Source organism: Grammomys surdaster, unplaced genomic scaffold (genome assembly GCF_004785775.1).
Source record: "Grammomys surdaster isolate TR1022 unplaced genomic scaffold, NIH_TR_1.0 125956, whole genome shotgun sequence".
Taxonomy (NCBI): domain Eukaryota; kingdom Metazoa; phylum Chordata; class Mammalia; order Rodentia; family Muridae; genus Grammomys; species Grammomys surdaster.
In genome coordinates, this window is record NW_021620775.1 from 3,128,094 (window position 1) to 3,146,581 (window position 18,488).

The window sequence follows — 18,488 nt, forward strand, 5'->3', positions numbered from 1 at the left end:
TCCTGGTTTTATTGATATTTTGTATTGTTCTTTCTGTTTCTATTTGGTTGATTTCAGCCCTGAGTTTGATTATTTCCTGCCTTCTACTCCTCCTGGGTGTATTTGCTTCTTTTTGTTCTAGAGCTTTTAGTTGTGCAGTCAACTTGTTAGTGTGTGCTCTTTCCAGTTTCTTTTTGTAGGCACTTAGAGCTATGAGCTTTCCTCTTAGCACTGCCTTCATGGAGTCCCACAAGTTTTGGTATGATGTGTCCTCATTTTCATTGAATTCTAAAAAGTCTTTTATTTCTTTCTTTATTTCTTCCTTGACCAAGTCATCATTGAGTAGAGAGTTGTTCAGTTTCCATGTGTACGTGGGTTTTCCATTGTTTTTGTCATTATTAAAGACCAGTCTTAGTCCGTGGTGATCTGATAAGATGCAAGGGATTATTTCAATCTTTTTGTATCTGTAGAGGCTTGTTTTGTGACCAATTATATGGTCTATTTTGGAGAAGGTACCATGAGGTGCTGAGAAAAAGGTATATTCTTTTGTTTTAGGATGAAATGTTCTGTAGATGTCTGTTAAGTCCATTTGGTTAATAACTTCTGTTAATTTCAAAGTGTCTCTGTTTAGTTTCTGTTTCCATGATCTGTCCATTGCTGACAGTGGGGTGTTGAAATCCCCCACTATTATTGTGTGAGGTGTAATGTGTGTTTTGAGCTTTAGTAAAGTTTCTTTTATGTATGTAGGTGCCCTTGCATTTGGAGCATAGATGTTCAGAATTGAGAGTTCACCTTGGTAGATTTTTCCTTTGATGAGTATGAAGTGTCCTTCCTTATCTTTTTTGATTAATTTTGGATGAAAGTCGATTTTATTTGATATTAGAATGGCTACTCCAGCTTGTTTCTTGGGACCATTGGCTTGAAAAATTGTTTTCCACCCTTTTATTCTGAGGTAGTGTCTGTCTTTGTCACTGAGGTGCGTTTCTTGTATGCAGCAAAATTCTGGGTCTTGTTTGTGTATCCAGTCTGATAGTCTGCGTCTTTTTATTGGGGAATTGAGACCATTGATGTTAAGAGATATTAAGGAAAAATGATTGTTGCTTCCTGTTATTTTTTTTATTAGAGGTAAAGTTATGTTTGTATCTTTTTTGGGGGTTGTTGGAAGATTACTTACTTGCTTTTCCTAGGTTGTATTTTCCCTCCTTGTGTTGGCATTTTCCATCAATTATCCTTTGAAGTGCTGGGTTTGTGGGAAGATATTGTGCAAATTTGGTTTTGTCATGGAATATCTTGGTTTCACCATCTATAGTGATTGAGAGTTTTGCTGGGTATAGTAATCTGGGCTGGCAATTGTGTTCTCTTAGTGTCTGTATGATGTCAGTCCAGGCTCTTCTGGCTTTTATAGTCTCTGGTGAGAAGTCTGGTGTAATTCTTATAGGTCTGCCTTTATATGTTACTTGACCTTTTTCCCTTACTGCTTTTAGTATTTTTTCTTTGTTTTGTGCATCTGATGTTTTGATTATTATGTGACGGGAGGTATTTCTTTTCTGGTCTAGTCTATTTGGTGTTCTGTAGGCTTCTTGTATGTTTATGGGCATCTTGTTCTTTAGGTTAGGGAAGTTTTCCTCAATAATTTTGTTGAAGATATTTACTGGCCCTTTAAGTTGGGAATCTTCATTCTCATCTATACCTGTTATCCTTAGGTTTGGTCTTCTCATTGTGTCCTGGATTTCCTGGATGTTTTGAGTTAGGAGTTTTTTGCATTTTGCATTTTCTTTGACAACTGTGTCAATATTTTCCACCGTATCTTCTGCATTTGAGATTCTCTCTTCTATCTCTTGTATTCGGTTGGTGATGCTTGCGTCTGTGACTCCTGATCTCTTTCTTAGGTTTTCTATCTCCATGGTTGTCTCCCTTTGAACTTTCTTTATTGTTTCTATTTCTAGTTTCAGATCCTGAATGTTTTTGTTTAATTCCTTCTTTGTGTTTTCTTCCATTTCTTTAAGGGATTTCTGTGATTCCTCTTTAAGGGCTTCTATCTGTTTACTTGTACTCTCCTGTATTTCTTTAAGGGAGTTACTTAATTCCTTCTTATAATCCTCTATCATCATCATGAGAAGTGATTTTAATTCTGAATCCTGCTTTTCAGGTGTGATGGGGTGTTCAGGGCTTGCTATATTGGGAGAATTGGGCACTGATGATGCCAAGAAACTTTGGTTTCCGTTGCTTATGTTCTTGCGCTTGCCTTTCGCCATCTGGTTAACTCTAGTGGTACCTGCCCTCACTGTGTAAAACTGGAGTCTGTATTTCCAGTTATCTTGCTTATTGCAGAGCTCCTCAGAGTCCAGAGGTCTCTGTGGTCTTATGCTCCTAATCTCCTGGGTGGAATAACTCCTGGGACTCAGACCACCTCTTGGATCTGGAAATCCTTCTGCTCTGAGTGCAGTGGGTCCTCGATGACTCAGGATTCAGTTTCAGCTGCTCTGAGTGCAGTGGCTCCAGCTGCTCTGAGTGCAGTGGCTCCTGGATGACTCAGGATTCAGTTTCTCAACAGGACAGGAGCAGACCGACTCTGTGTCAGCTGCTCTGAGTGCAGTGGCTCCTGGATGACTCAGGATTCAGTATCTCCACAGGACAGGAGCAGACCAACTCTGTGTCTGCTCCAGCCCAGAGGACCAGGCAGGGGCAGAAGGGAAGTGGAATTCCGGAGGGGCGGGGTTTGGGTAGCTGCTGTGCCCTGGATGTCCCTGGCTCCCCGATCTATCTCTGGGGTTTAGGGAGTGAGATGGAGTTCTTACCAGCTGCTCTGAGTGCAGTGGCTCCTGGATGACTCAGGATTCAGTTTCTCCACAGGACAGGAGCAGACCGACTCTGTGTCTGCTCCAGCCCAGAGGACCAGGCAGGGCTCAACATATTCTTAGTTCTTTGTAGTTTTGTATTCTGTCCATAGAAAAAATGGGAAAGAAATACAGAAAGGACTTCTCTCTCTTTTTAAATCCAAAGGTCACTTTCCATTATTCAACTCCGTTTCTCACTGACATGAAACTGAGATTCCTGCTATGTCTTTGACTTGGGAGAACAAATGCTAATGTGCAGTTCTCTGGGAAGCAAGGTGTGGGTCATGGCAGCCAGTGCTTGCTTTCTTCTTTGGAGATGACACTGATAAAGTGCTTTTGATCCAGGAAGTCGGGGCTTGATACTAACTCTTAATAAGCAAGAAAGGTGACTGCCTCAACAGAAGCAGGAAGAACAATGGCCCTGTCACTTTCTCTTTGTTCAACAGCGAGGTGTTGTGAAAAACAACAGATAAAATACCTGATGTCGCAGGGCATTAATAACCTTGACACATCATGTCACATCTTAAAACACAAAACTGATATTGGGCTCATCTCTCATGTCGATCCAATGGTAAAATTTACCAGTCTCTATAATATAAGTAATATCAATTTTGATTATTAGGTTGTCTATTCCAAGCCTATTATATATTTTCCACTATGTGTGATTACTATTCATCTAACTGAATGATTTTGAATCAGCAATAGTGATTCTATGATGCCGGGTATTTTTTAAGCTATCTGAATGATTTATTTATGAATGATGCTGAAAAGGGAAGGGACCCCAGGAGATTCCAGAGCCTGTTCTCACAGGCAGCGCTGTGGGCTGAAGGCCACGGCTGTCTTCTAGCACTCGAAGATCTCCTGGGAACAAGGCATGCATGTGTAGACACAGGAGTAAATAACTCAGTTGTGACAATAGTGCCTTTTCCCAGTATGAACCTTAATCTTGGGACTAGGAAACATAAGGAGCCTTGATGATGGTCATTATATAGAGGTCACATGCAGCAGGTCTTGACTTTAAAGGAGGCAGGTGAACACCACATTTTTCAGCCTGGCATTCAAGATTCCGGTCTGATCTGGCCTAACTTGCTTTTCAGACTGTTTCTTCAGCTGCTTCCTTTCATTTACCCTACAGTGTAAATCTTGAATCCCACATGCTACTCCCTTCTGCTGGAAATGCCTTTCTTTTAGTAAAAAGCTCTTATAAAAAATTAAATTGTGTGTACTTGTTGAGGAGTGTGTGTGTGTGTGTGTGTGTGTGTGTGTGTGTGTGTGTGCATGGGAGTGCAGTACCATGGACTATAAGAGCAGTGTCCAATCTTAATCACTGAGAAATCTCTGTAGTCTCAAGCAATTTTGAAATTTGCCTCTCTTTCCTGTGTTAGAATCAGCCCTATTTCTTCCACGAAGCTGCTTCTAGTGTTCCCTCTTGTCTTTCCTCTTATGACAGATTATCATTAAAAAGTAAAATAACCCTCCTTTCTCTAAACTCCCAGAGCATCTGCTGCCATCAGGCCATACTCTATTCTGAATTTGTGCTTCTTCTGTTCATGAACGTAACCTCCTCTGCTAAACTCTACACTGGAGCCAGGAGCCTTGGTATGCTTCCAGGGGTCTATGTTTCTAACACAGAGAAGGAGAAAAATGCTAATGGGGTTTCCCTACAGGGTGGAAGTTTGCTTACCTGAATATCTGAAAGTAGTGAGTGATAAGTGCCAGTTGAGCATGGAGAAAGAGGATGGCAACATCTCCATCGTATCTTCTGAGGAGATGCTTACTGGTCCTTCCATCATAAACACATCCTCCTCCCTACCCACCACCTGGGTATTGATACCATAAAAAATTGTAGCGTTGACTATTGAGGGATGCTCTATGGAGAACTGAACGGAGAAGTATGTATGAAGTCTTGTCCTCTCAGGATTGCCACACTCAATAAAGGAGAGTCATAGGAACTAGTCTAGGAAAGTCTGTGTGATCATTGAGGGGACATTGTGTTTTTGCTCACTCCTTCATAGTAGCAACGAGGAGAGAGAGAAAAGCCTTGAAGGAAAGCTGTATATTATTTATCTTGTAGGTATTCAGTTATTCAGCTGAAAGTACCCTAGTAAGCGGCTGCCCATGGGGCAGGCTGCATAGAATTCTACAGTGTGTACTCCAAGAGACATTTGAAGAAAACATCCCTGAAGAGTTGGAAAGAGTACCATTCACACTGGTCCAGAGAAGTCCACAGGGAATCTGTACAGCCCACCAATGAGCCTGGTACAAACTGCCAAGTTTAGATAGCTGCCATGTTAGAACACATCTGCCAAGAGGGAAGTGAAGGAGCACCTCGGATTAAATAATAGCTTTTCCATGGTCACCTCATTCTCGGAAGGAAGGTGAAGAGTAGGTAATTACCCACCGGAATCATAGAGGCAGCCAAGCCCTTCTTTCCCATTGCTAGTCCCAAGCCTCTGGGGTCTCTCATATCTAAAGGTGACATCATTACAACATGGGTACTGACCAGGAAATAATCTACTCAATCTATGACTAAATTAACAAGGATGGGAAAAGAAAACATCTGAATGCAAAGTGTGATGAACAAACACAGATGGCTTCTTCTCACCTTCAGCCTCCCTGTCATGGTTTTCCTCAGAGTTCAGCCCATAGATTGAATCAGCCACATGATTGTTGTTTATTGGATAAAGTCTCATTGTCCTGATGGTACAGCTTTTGACCTGTCACTTTTCTGAGACTCTCTTCTGCTAGAGGTAGCTATGCACCTCAGTCTCCTACTGAGCCTGTTCTCAGAGGATAGGCAGATTCTCAGGGGGTGAACAACTGAGATGAAAGTAGTACTATGGACAGGGGCACAGTGGCCCTACCTACATGTCAGTCAAAGCCATAACTAATACCACGCAAAGGAAAGCCCATAATAACTCTGTCAGGGTCATGTGACAATTCTGAAACAAGATTAGAACTGTTGTCCATGGTTTTGAGTTTCTAAAGAAACCAGCCAGATTGAACACTTTTTGACTCTTCTCAAGTGTTCACCAAGATGGCCAGTCTTCCTAAAAGAGAAGTTCATTGTAAGACAATTCAGCATACTGTGAGTCTACTGTTCCCTGTACTGTGATGAGCCCTCCTAAAATGATGTAGGCATCATTTTAGCTGTTCTGCAGAACCTAACAAGGCTGTTTCACTCAAGGAAATTGCTGTCTCTTAAAGAATTTACAAAGATCACAGGGTTTGAGACACATGATGTCAGGACAGAAATGAGTTGAGAAAATGTACACTGTGAAGCCCAACTTGACCCTAATCTGTGTGGGAGTTTGTGCTAGTAACACATTTGACCTCTTTAACAAGATCGTCAAACTATATCAAGAGAATAGAGGAAGGAGGTGCCTAAAAAAAAATTTTCTCAAAAATGCTTGTACAAACTCTGAGGTACCTTATCCTATAGATGGCTTGCACACTAAAGGGTTAAATATGGGATCTCTTTATTCCCAGGCAGCCATCCTGTTTCTCCTTTAGTCCAGCTGAAGGTTTTAATCTGTTGTCCTCTACATGTTACCATGGAAATGTCCTAAGAGGTGACGATGCTTCAACTGAAGTGCCATCATTTTTGCCTGATCACTTTTCCCTCCATGGCTAATGATGTCCAGCAATCACAGTCCCTTCTGCAAGTCTTTAAGAGAAAATACATTGATGTAGCATGGCCTTAGGATGGTCATTGCAGTGGATGAAGGTGGGTTCCAGCAAGCTCCATTTAGACTTAATACTTCAGTATGTAGGAGAAGACCATATGGGGACAATTAGGTATGACAAGGCATCCATCCATTTCACACATGGATTTTTTTCACATAAACCTCATCAAATGGCAGTGACCTTTTCTCAGTGTGACCCTTCAGACACCTTCAGGTACACCTTGGAAACCTTATGAGGCACACTCAGAGCTTTGCTTGTAGGTACGGTGGATTTTATGGTCCACTTGAAATTTGGCTCACATAATTTATGATATATAATTTCTAATATAAATGCATCAAATGATTTTGAGCAATTAAAGACCATAATTTGAAATGACACATTCTCCCCTGTAGCAGGCTTGGTGTGAGATTTAGTTTGAGATAAAAGGTAGAACAAGGCAGGATCTCTTCCTCCGGGAGCTCGTAGTCTGCTGGGTTGCTGTGTGAACAATAATGACTCAATGTACAACACCCTGCAGTAGGCCACCAATGTGAATAATACACTGCGGGAACTCAGATAAGGGAAAGATTAATTTTAGGTAAAATATATCATCTAATAAGTTTGTCTTCCTCTGCATGCAATCTGCTAGGGAATGTTGTCATCTTCATTTTAAGGAAATCTGGACAATTCACAGTTTTCCTACCTGGTTTTAAACAGTACTGCTCTCCAAGCTGGTTCGGGGACCCCACTGTGTTCTTTTAAATTTAGGAACTCCATCCTGCTGTGCATGCTGCAGAGTGTAGAGACCACAGGCTTTAGGGTCAGACCCTCTTGTATGCATATCATTGTCCTGGTACTCACTGTGTCTTTAAGAGACTCAACTTTAACATGTTTATTCATCTACAAAATTTACAGTTTGCATTGATTTTTTAAGGAAGCATAGATAATGCATCTAAGAACATTTGGCACAATCTCCGGAATGTGATGGGTATCCCAAATCAGTAATTATTTTCTTTTAACATCAGGAATACATATTTCTTGTTAGAAATATTAGGAGTGTCTGGTATAGAAAAAGTCAAAATACCCAGTATAGAACTATCGACCAATGGGTGCCACGATACCCCTGCATCACAACTCACCACCCAAACCAGTGGCTTATGTCAGTAAGTTCTCCCAGTTTCTGGGCCTGGATGTTGACTGCCATTCAGCTGATCTAGGCTTCTCTGCCAACTACAGTTTACTTACGCTGTCAATAGTTTATTTTGATCAAGTTGAACTCAGGTCAACTCTACCTTTCTAAATCTAGGGCCATAGTGGAGAACCAGACAGAACATGTTCACTGAGATTCACAGAAAGCAGAGCATGACAGCACGGTGAGCCATGCTCGATTGTTTGAAACTGATGCTGTCATCACTGTGGCCAAAGTCATACCAGGAATCTCCAAATGAATATCATCTCTGTCACGTCAATTACCCAGTCCCCCATGGTTCTTGTGTTGAAGAGAGAGACAAAAACTGTAATGAGCTTGTGCAAGAGAGTGTACCAATGAGGTAGAGGCCCATTGCCTAGAGCTGTGGTGACATCTGTGCAGAGTGAACACAGCCTCCTTATAAATTTCACAACAGCATCTTGGATGGTGGCATGTGGAAGGCACCATAAGCACCACAGCCTCTGCCTTCTGTGACTTAGATACAAGCTCACTGCATGCTCTTCAGCCCTGACTATGGTCCATATTGTATGCCCTTCTGAGTGTACCCAGATAGTGACTTCTGACATCAGCTTCCCACAGGTAGACCAAATATCACAGGTTGAGGCCACAACCCCAAGAATAGCTTCACTTCAGACACCAGAGATAAGTGTTGGGGTTCCTAAACCATCTGCATTTTGACTTGCTATCTACAATTTAGGGGCTCTACTACTTTGTACCTTGTACTCAATGATTTGCTGATCCACAGAACCAGTGCAATTTTATTTATTACAACAGTTTTATTAATAGAAAATGATACAAGCTAGACTTAGTCAAGGGGAGAGACACAGGGGACAAATTTTGGGAAGGGTCATAAGTTACTTCTATTGTCCTTCCCTTGTGAAATAAGGGTGCTTCTCTCCTCTGACACACACACACACGTGTGACTACGTTTCCAAGTCCAGAGCTTGCATTGAGGTTTCATTAACTAAACACAACTGATTGAATCATTTGCTACAAGGATGAACTCAACCTTTAGCTCCTCTCTACTTCCAGGTTTGCTGCCTGAAGCCCAATTTTATAGATGGTCTATAAGGTTGTAGCTATCTCCGTTCCTGCATAACATTGTGAGCAACAATTCTCTGCAAAACCACCATCATTTTAAAAACTACTTTTAGATTTATTGTGTGTGCATGGCTGTATGTAGGCACATGTGTGCCTACAACCTGTTAGTATTCTGTCTAAACTTCACCCCCACAGTTACCTGGCAACAACCAGGTAGGCCTGGCTCACTATAAAAGGGGATGCCTGCATCTTCCTCCCACTCTTGTACTCTTGCTCCCTTGCTCTCCCCCTCTGTCCCCTCGCCCCTTCCCTCCTCCCTTTCCACGTGGTCATGGCCAGCCCCCCCTCTTTCTGCACCTCTCTCTGCCTCTACTACCCTCTTAACTCCCCTCCCCATGCCCTGAATAAACTCTATTCTATACTTCAGTGTCGTGTGGCTGGTCCCTCAGGGGGAAGGGATGCCTGGGCATGGGCCCACTGAGATATCTCCTTCCTCCATATCTCACCACACACCTCCACAGAACATATTCTATATCTCTATCTTTTTTATAAACACATCACCACCCACAGAGGCCTGAAGAGGATCAGATCCTCTGTAACTGGAGTTACAGACAGTTGTGAACCACTATGTGTGTTCTGGGAATTGAACCTAGACCCTCTGCAGGAACAACAAGTACTCTTAACCACTGAGCCATCTCTTCAGCCCCTACTATCAATCATTTTAGCATAAACTGTTGGGGCCCTCTATGAAAAAGAAAGATGGTCCTCTTACCTAGAAAATGTCAAGGATCATATCTGAGAAACTAGGAACAAAAGCCTATCAAATTTAAAAAAAACTATTTTATTTAAGCAATTTCTTTTTATTTCATGCAATGTCTTTTTATTATATTTCCTCCTTCTCCCTGACATCTTCCAGACCCATCCTCCACTTCCCTCCTTCATGGCTTCCTTCAAAAATTAGCTCATCAAGTCCAATCTGTGCATATTCCTGGGTGCAAGGTCATTCATTTGATTGCGACTAGACAACCATAGGCAATATCCTTCAGAAACACTGATTCTTTGTTAATGGTGTGACCTCACGGGCTTCTCCCCTCTGAATGCTATAATGTTGTCTTGCTTGATCTTATGTAGTTATATACTATTTATATAGAACAGGTGCTAGAAATTCATAAGTGCAATGACCTGTCAAGTCAAAAAGACATTGTTTCAGTCTCTACCAGACTTCTGGTTCTGGACAATCTTTCAACAACCCTCTTCTATGGTAGTCCCTGAACCCTGGGTGTAGGGTGGGGCAGAATATAGATGTCTCATTGGTGGTTGGACATGCCACATATTCTCTGCACCTTGTACAGTTGTGAGTCTCTGAGCTAACCACCATCCACTGCACAAATAAAATTCCCTGTTGAGGACTGAGAGATACGCTAACGGAAAGGGAAGATGTAGGGTAGATGGGCAGTTAGGGCAGAGGAAACTGTGGAAGAAGGGATCATTAACACTAAAGATGCTCGAAAAGCCATATGCAAACTCACTATTTTATAAGCTTCCTACACACATGTTATGCATGCACACACACACAAACACGCACATGTATTACGCACACTTATATACAGGATACGCCTCAATTTTTTGGTTAGAAATGTCCAAACAACAGAAGCCATTGCCATTGCTCTGGTTGTCCACAACAACTTGATGATAAGAACTCATTGTTCAAGATGCACAGGACATTTTGGTCATAGGACATAAGGAAATCAACATGACTCAAAGTAAGAGTCTTCCTCCTTAATAGCTAGCTTTTCTAGTACTGGAAAATGCTATGTAAACTGTTGAGAGAAAACTCACCAATAACTCTTAGCCAGCTGTGAAATTTGTGAACTACAATAATGATTGGTGTGGCAGGAGATGTCCATGAGTGCAGTAGTGGTACAAATGTTATAGACACAATCAACCACTCTCTGCTTGTGGTTAAGGACCATTCCACAGGAAGAAATGCATGCCTGGTACTGTAAATATGACCACGAACTTGTGGTCGAGAAACTCACAGGCTCCAGGATAACCCTCCCACCATTATTTTGCTAAATGGATATAGACTGAAACTGTACTCTAAATTAGTATCTTTGTGCCTATTGTATTCCTTGATAATCGGTACAGTCTCCGTGTGTCCACTGGACTCAGAGGGCAGAGTGGCCTTGCACACTCCACAATGTCTAACACTCTGCTGGGAGAACACATATTGGAATGTAACCGTGACGCCTTAGGAAGTCATAGAGGTTTAGAATAAATTAATTGGAAGGGCCTTTGAGTTGCATTTAGACATTGCATCATGACTTTACTTTACATGGAAAGCTGAAGCACCAGAAAGTTTGCATCATTATCCCAGGTCACATAGAGAACAGAAATCTTCTTTTCAGTTTTATTATCACAGAGTTTCCATCAGTTCATTACCACCCGTCCTCTACATACATGAGCAGTAGCTGAAGTCAATGTGCTCTAAATTTTTAAAAATTAAAAAGAAACAAGCCAAGGAAGGGAATGAGGTGACAAACTGAATGACAAGGGTTAAAGCATGACTTATGTGAATCTTTAAATGAGATGTTAAGAACTGTTAGCTCTTCATGTCTCTTCCCTGCACTGTCTTGAAATGTCTGGAAAGGCAGAGAAGAATTTTTTTCATTCTCAATCACTATACATGACAAACTGTAAGACTGAAAATGCAGTATATTTTAACACTGTTATCCGAAAAACAGACTTTGATGACCCTGCCTCCTTCACCAAACCAAATGGAATGTGCAGTAGCAATCCTCCCAACATGCGCATCCAGAAAGGAACTGAGCATGCCTTGAGCTTCTGTCACTGTGCCTGGCACGCTGAAGTGCTTGGATGCTGTTGATTGAATAGCACATAGATTAATTCACATGTACAGATTAGTCATGAATGATGACTACTTAACCCCGCAGCCCAGCTGTCCACTTTCCAGTCTTTCATGAGAGATATTGGTTCTGCTCATCTTATTTTATATACCATCCCTTCTGAGTCCATGGGAGGGGGAGGGGTTGGATGTCATGTGATATGGTAAGTCTATCAATTACTGAATCTTTCAGCCCATGATGTTTTACTCCTGAAAGTGAAACCAAAGCATAGAGGAGATGAAAGGTGGTAGAAAGGAATACGCAACTGTATAATGGGCTTAAGTAGGTATAACCTTCAGTTAGTGTTTTCTCAAGCTGAATCTTCCTCAGAGACTCAAGATGGTATGCATCTCAAGTTTTATCCTCAAATGCGAAATTGTAAAGGAAAAACATGTTCATGTCTTTCAGTGAGCATAAACCAGGCCTACCCGAAGTTGGCTCCATACAGACCAGCAGGACAACTGCTTTCTCCTCAGTTGCTACTCTCAGTCATCATGAATTCCTGTTTCACCTGCATTGTGCTAGTGTCTACATTTCTCTCTGTGAAACAGCAGCCTTGGTACTGTGAGGTCTACAAATACAGGTGAGTTGATTTCCTTAGGTTTCCTTTCTGAGAGTGAAATAAGCAGTGCCAAGTCACATTGTCTGACTTGATACCAACAGCAAACCTAAATTTTAACTAACAAAAATAATGCTTTCATACAGAAAATTATAAATGATAGAACAGAACATATTTAATGGGTGGTATGCTAGGTGAGCAGGTGGGATTGGCAGGAAAGATAACCTGTAACCTCGCTTGATAATGAGATGGTCTTACAGCTGATCGACTATGAATGGGTCTATTCCTCAGGGCATGGATTTTATGTAGACCAAGGCTTGGGATATCCCAAGTGAGATATCACTCAGTATCCCAAGTGAGAGAATAACATCTCTGGCTTTCTGAGGAGGATAGTCTCTGTTACAGCTAGTTAATGATATTACTGTTGTACAGAAACAGCTAAAGGCAATACATAAACTCAAGCTTTACTCTTCCTGTGGAAATATTATTCTCCTTTTGAACTCGGACATGTACACTCTACTATGAGTCTAATGGCATCAGATCCCCAGAACACAGAAACATAAGCAGAGAGCCAGTATGTGATGTGTAAGAACTTCATTTAGACTCCAAAGTCAGCAAATCAAGAATGACTTGGAATATATGGTCCTGTAGAGTTTCAGAAGCAAATGCTTCCCTAATTTGGAGCAAATACACACAGTGAAGAACAACTGTGGTTGAAAACAGGAGAAAGCAGGGTGGAGGCATAGAAACATGGCCAACAAATCAAGATGGCCCTGGTTCTATCACTCCGTGCACCACACCATCTTCCTTTTCTATAATGTGATTGGACAGAGTTACATACCGTTTAGTGTTAAGCTCTGAAATCCAGGCCATCTAGCCTATCCATCCACCTCAAGAATCTGAGCTGGCTCTTTGCAAACATTATTTAACAGACTGACCATCTACTATATATACAAAGCACATTTATAGATCTTCTAGACCCCAAGATAGTAATAACTGAACCTAGTTGGGCATGGTGATGCTCAACTATCATCTCAGCACAAGGGAGTGTAAGGCAGGAAGATGATGAGCTCAATGTCAACTTTGGCTATGTAGCAAGATATTTTCTGCCTTTGTTGGGATTTCTATTGCTGTTATATAATACAATGACAAAAGGAACCTTGGGGAGGAAAGGGCTTACTTATAATGATAAGATAGCACTTTATTGCTATTGCTGAGAGACGTTAGGACTGGAACTATGGAGCTTACTGGCCTCCTCCTATGGCCTGCTCCTTAGCCTGGTTTCTTATGCTATCCAGGACCATCTATCCTGGGATGACACTACCTGTACCAGACTAGACGCTTCCATATTAATGACCAATCATGAAAATGACTTGCCTACAGGCCAATTCGATAAAGGCATGTTCTCAACTGAAGTTATTTCTTCCCAAAGGATTGAGCTTGTGCCAAGACGATGTAAAACTAACTAGCACACTATTTCAAAAAGAAAGGAAAAAGAAGCCTTGTATTTGATGTCACATCTGGAAAATAAATTATATGTATAAAATGTTGAAGATTAACTTAAAAGTTTCAGGCTAAACAAGAAAGCCAAAGAAATCTAATTTTCAAGTTTTCATTATTATAAAAAGGAAGAACATTGCAAATAGGTCAATCAGAACTGACAAAGCCTAGATCTTAAAAACAGATTTTTGCTGAGTAAATATTGTATAATCCCACTATGCTAGATGTCAAAACCTGTAAATTAACTAATACAAAAACATACACACACAAACTCATAATATGTAGATGAAAATAAAAATATCTCAACAAAAGAATTCCAAAGTAGTGAGCTAAATGCAGCAAGAGGAAAGAACAGGGAGGGGACTAGTATTGATTCTCATGCATGGGCAGAGATAATGAGGGCTGAAGAATAAATAGTAGTGCAATTAATGAGAACTGTACATCCAACTTAGAAAGTCTGCAGTGTTTTGGGAAAAACAGATATTGTGTTAGGAGAATAGGGAGTATTGGTAGGGAGCTCGGTGAAAGTAAGACTGGAAAGCTAGGCTGAGGACAGGATGTCTTCTAAGTCAGGCTGAGAAGTCAGAGCTTACCTTGTTAGTATCCTAGAGCCAAGGATACTTCCCAATCAGAAAGGCTATGTTAGGTCTTTACTACAATTCCGTAGCTACCTTTGGAGACAGTGGAATAGGGATACAACTCAGGGCATAAGTCATGAGGCTTACATCAATAAACGAAAGAGAATACACACACAAGACACACACACACACACACAGAGAGAGAGAGAGAGAGAGAGAGAGAGAGAGAGAGAGAGAGAGAGAGAGACATATACATGCTCGCACCCATATCTACAAACATACACAAATACCCCTAAACACACACACACAGACATACACAAACACACATATATGTGTGTGCATATATATACATGTTTATGATCATATCCACAAAACGTACACATATACACAAAAAATACACACATACACATAAACATACAAATACACAGATTCCTAATCACAAACATGCACTAAAACAGATACATAAATACATATTCTATTCATTCAATACATTTAATATTTGATTTGACACGAATTTCATAGAAATTGTCACCCAAGGCCTCTCAAGACACATTATCTGCTCTATACAGGAGACAGACGGGATGGTGTTGATTTCTTCTCAATTTTCTTTCTGCTTTGTCATTGTAAGAAGTAAACAAGATATGTCTTGTCAGCCACCATGTGGAACAGGTTGAAAGCTGAAGCCACCTGGTAGTAATTAAATTACTTTGTTACCTACTAAATAAAAGATTAAAAAACAGCATAGAAATTTTTCATAATGCTTGAAATTCTTTCACAGTGAATGCTTTCTGGCCAACCAAAGTAATTTCTCAACCAACATGAGTTTGGAGCGAAACTGGACGGGAAATGCAACTCTGGTTCCTGCTTCTGTGCTAAGTTTTGAGGGTACCACTTTGTGGCCCATCGTCACTTTCAACTGCATCTCAGCAGCATTTATTTTTTCTAAGGGAAAGCCATTTCGGAAACCCATCTACACAAACTGTAAGTGTGTGTAGCTTAGGCTTCCATTCTGAATCTTTTTCTGTTCCCACTTCCTTCTCAGAGTCACTGTTTACCAGCAAATGAAAGTTTGCATCTCTCTGGCACGGTAACTGACTAAAACAGTCTTAGATGGGAGAGCCATGGGGCAGAGAGCTGCTCATGTGAGGATGCCCAGTCATTATTAAACTGTTAAATGAATCAACAGCCATCAAGAACCATTCCATACATAAGCTTATATGTCAAGAGATTTTTTAAAATTATTAAATTTTTACATCCCAAATGTTGTCCCCTCCCCTTCACCTCTAAAAGTGTTCCCCCCAGGGCATCACCCTTCCCTGGGATGTCAAGTCTCTACAGAGTTAGGCCATCATCTCCCACTGAGGCCAGACAAGGCAGGCCTCTGCTAAATATGTGCTAGGATCCTCGGACCAGCCTCTGCATGCCCTTTGATTGGTGACTTAGTCTCTGGGAGATCCCAGGGGTCCAGGTTAGTTGACACTGTTGGTCTTCCTATGGGGTTGCCATCCCCCTCAGCTCCTTCAATCCTTCCCTCTAACTCTTCTGTAGGGATCCCCGACCTCAGTCCAATGGTTGGCTGTAAGTATCCGTATCTGTCTCAGTCAGATGCTGATAAAGCCTCTTAGAGAACAGCCAGGATAGGCTCCTGTCTGTAAGCACAGCAGAGCGTCAGTAATAGTGTCAAGGTTTGGTGACTGCCAATTCCTTCAGCTTCTGCTCCATTTTTGTCCCTGCATCCCTTTTAGGCAGGAATAATTTGGGGTAAAACTTTTGAAGGTGAGTTGGTGTCACCATCCTTATACTGGGGATCCTGTCTAACTATTGGAGATAGTCCCTTCAGGTTCCGTATCCCCACTGTTGGGCATTTCAACTTAGGTCACCCACATCGAGACCTGAGAGCCTCTCACATCCAAGTTCTCTGGGACTTTCTAGAGGGTTTCCCCCATTCCTACCTCCCAGCCCCGGCAGCAACATATTTCCATTCATTTTCCTGGTCCTCTAGGCTTTTCTCCTGTTTGCCCCTCTTACCTAATCATGACCCCCTTTCCCCTCCTCCTCTCCTCTCCTACCCTGATCCCTCCCTTCCTCTGCCTCCCATGATTATTTTGTTCCCCCTTCTAAGTGGAATTGAAGCATCCTCAATTTCTTCGTTCTTGTTTAACTTCTTAGGGTCTGTGGAGTTTATCATGTATTCTGTACTTTTTGGCTAAAATCCAACTATCAGTGAGTACACACCATGCATGTCCTTTAAGGTCTGGGTTGCTTTCACTCAGGATGATTTTTTTTTTAGTTCTATCCATTTGCCTGCAAAATTCATGATGTCCTTGTTTTAAATAGCTGAATAGTAATCCATTTTGGAAATTAACCACATTTTCTATATCCATTCTTTGGTTGAGGGGTATTTGGGTATTTTCCAGCTTCTGGCTATTATAAATAAGGCTGTTATGAACATAGTGGAGCACATTTCCTTTTGGTATAGTGGAACATCTTTTGGGTATATGCCCAAGAGCAGTATAGCTGGGTCTTTAGGTAAAACTATTTCCAATTTTCTGAGGAACCTCCAGATTTCCAGATTGGTTGTACCAGTTTGCAATCCCAACAGCAAAGGAGTATTTCTCTTTCTCCATATCCTTGCCAGCGTGTGCTGTTCCTTATGTTTTTGATCTTATCCATTCTGATTGGTGTAAGGTTGAATCTCGGGGTTGTTTTGATTTGCATTTCCTTAATGACTAAGAATGTTGAACATTTCTTTAAGTGCTTCTCTGTCATTTGAGATTCCTCTGTTGAGAATTCTCTGTTTAGCTCTGTACCCCATTTTAATTGGGTTATTTTGGTTGTTAGAGTCTAACTTCTTGAGTTCTTTCTATATTTTGAATATTAGCCCTCTCTTGGATGTAAGGTGAGTGAAGATCTTTTCCCAATCTGTAGGCTGCCATTTTGTACTATTGACAGTGTCCTTTGCCTTACAGAAGCGTTTCAGTTTCATGAGGTCCAATTTACCAATTGTTGATCTTAGAGCCTGAGCCACTGATGTTCTGTTCAGGAAGTTTTCCCAGTGCTGATGTGTTCAAGGTTATTTACAGCTTTCTCGTCTGTTAGATTCAGTGTGTCTGGTTTTATATTAAGGTGGCTTTTAAGGAACTTCACAAGTTTACCTCTTATCATCTTCATAATGCTGAGACAGTTACATTAAGTTGTTCATGTCTCTATTGTCTCATCTGTAGAATGGGAGTATTATTATGTGACCCCTAGTCTTGTGATGTTGGGTTGTGGTGCACGCTCGTGGGTGTAGGTGTGGGTTCTGTTGGGCCAAGTTGTGGGTCTCTCGAGACTGCCATCCCAAGGGGCTAGGCTGCGGCTCAGGGTGACAGAGACATAGAAACTTGACTGAGTTCATTCCACGTGTGTCGGGTGGACATCGGGCTGTGAGAAGCTGCAGGACTCCACCCTGGGCATGGGAAGAACACAGTCTGAGACCACTGCGAGAGCCAGAGCTGTTGGGTTGGAGGTCCCTGGGCCAAGGTGGCTGGCCGGAGACCAACTGGTCTCAGCCCTCGGGTTCCCAGGAGCTGCTGAGAGGCCGCGGATTCACCGAGACAGGGTGTATGGGCTGGATCTACCCACAGACAAAAAAGGTGGGGGGGGGGGAGAAGATGAGTTTCAGAGGTGTCCTCCCAGTAATGAGACTCTTGGTCTCGGCAACTCGCTTGGCTAGGTCATGGCTGGCTCGGCTAGCTCCCTTGAGTGGGCATCCTCTGTGGCTGGAATGTAGTGGTGTCTTTGGTGGAAGATTAGATGGTGGCTCGATAGTTGAAGATTTTTTCCATGGTTCCCCACGGCGGGGGGCCCCAAAGATGAGTTTAAAATGTCCATGGTTTTAAAATGTTTATTGTCATGGCAGAAAATGGATGAAGCTGTACCCTGTATTCTCAGGGCAGGCCTGAGGTTAAATACCTTTTGCAAGTAGGTGGAGTCTCTGGGAAGGCATGCTTAATTGGCTACATCCTCTGGCCTTTAGGTGTCTCATGAATATGGAGATGTCTTGAGGCTCTGCGGCCTGTGTCACGCCCTCTACCTGTGTTACATGACCGATGGTCACAAACCTCTCTTTGAGAGGGGCTGTAGAGGGCTGTCCTATGTGCCTGAAAGGCACAGGTTGATGGAGGCCTTTGGCCTCATGTCAGGAGCCTGGAGTCTGGGAGCGTGGTGAAA

The 18,488-nt window shown here is 41.9% G+C and overlaps 1 protein-coding gene across 1 annotated transcript in view; it reads left to right on the forward strand.

Moving 5' to 3' along the window:
* Atp13a5 (ATPase 13A5) overlaps positions 1–18,488 on the forward strand; it is a 140,201-nt gene that overhangs the window by 109,901 nt on the left and 11,812 nt on the right. Inside the window, exons 27-28 of the mRNA XM_028753804.1 lie at positions 12,048–12,222; positions 15,055–15,257. Of these exons, the coding sequence (XP_028609637.1) occupies positions 12,048–12,222; positions 15,055–15,257 (378 nt within the window). The remainder of the gene's footprint in view (positions 1–12,047; positions 12,223–15,054; positions 15,258–18,488) is intronic.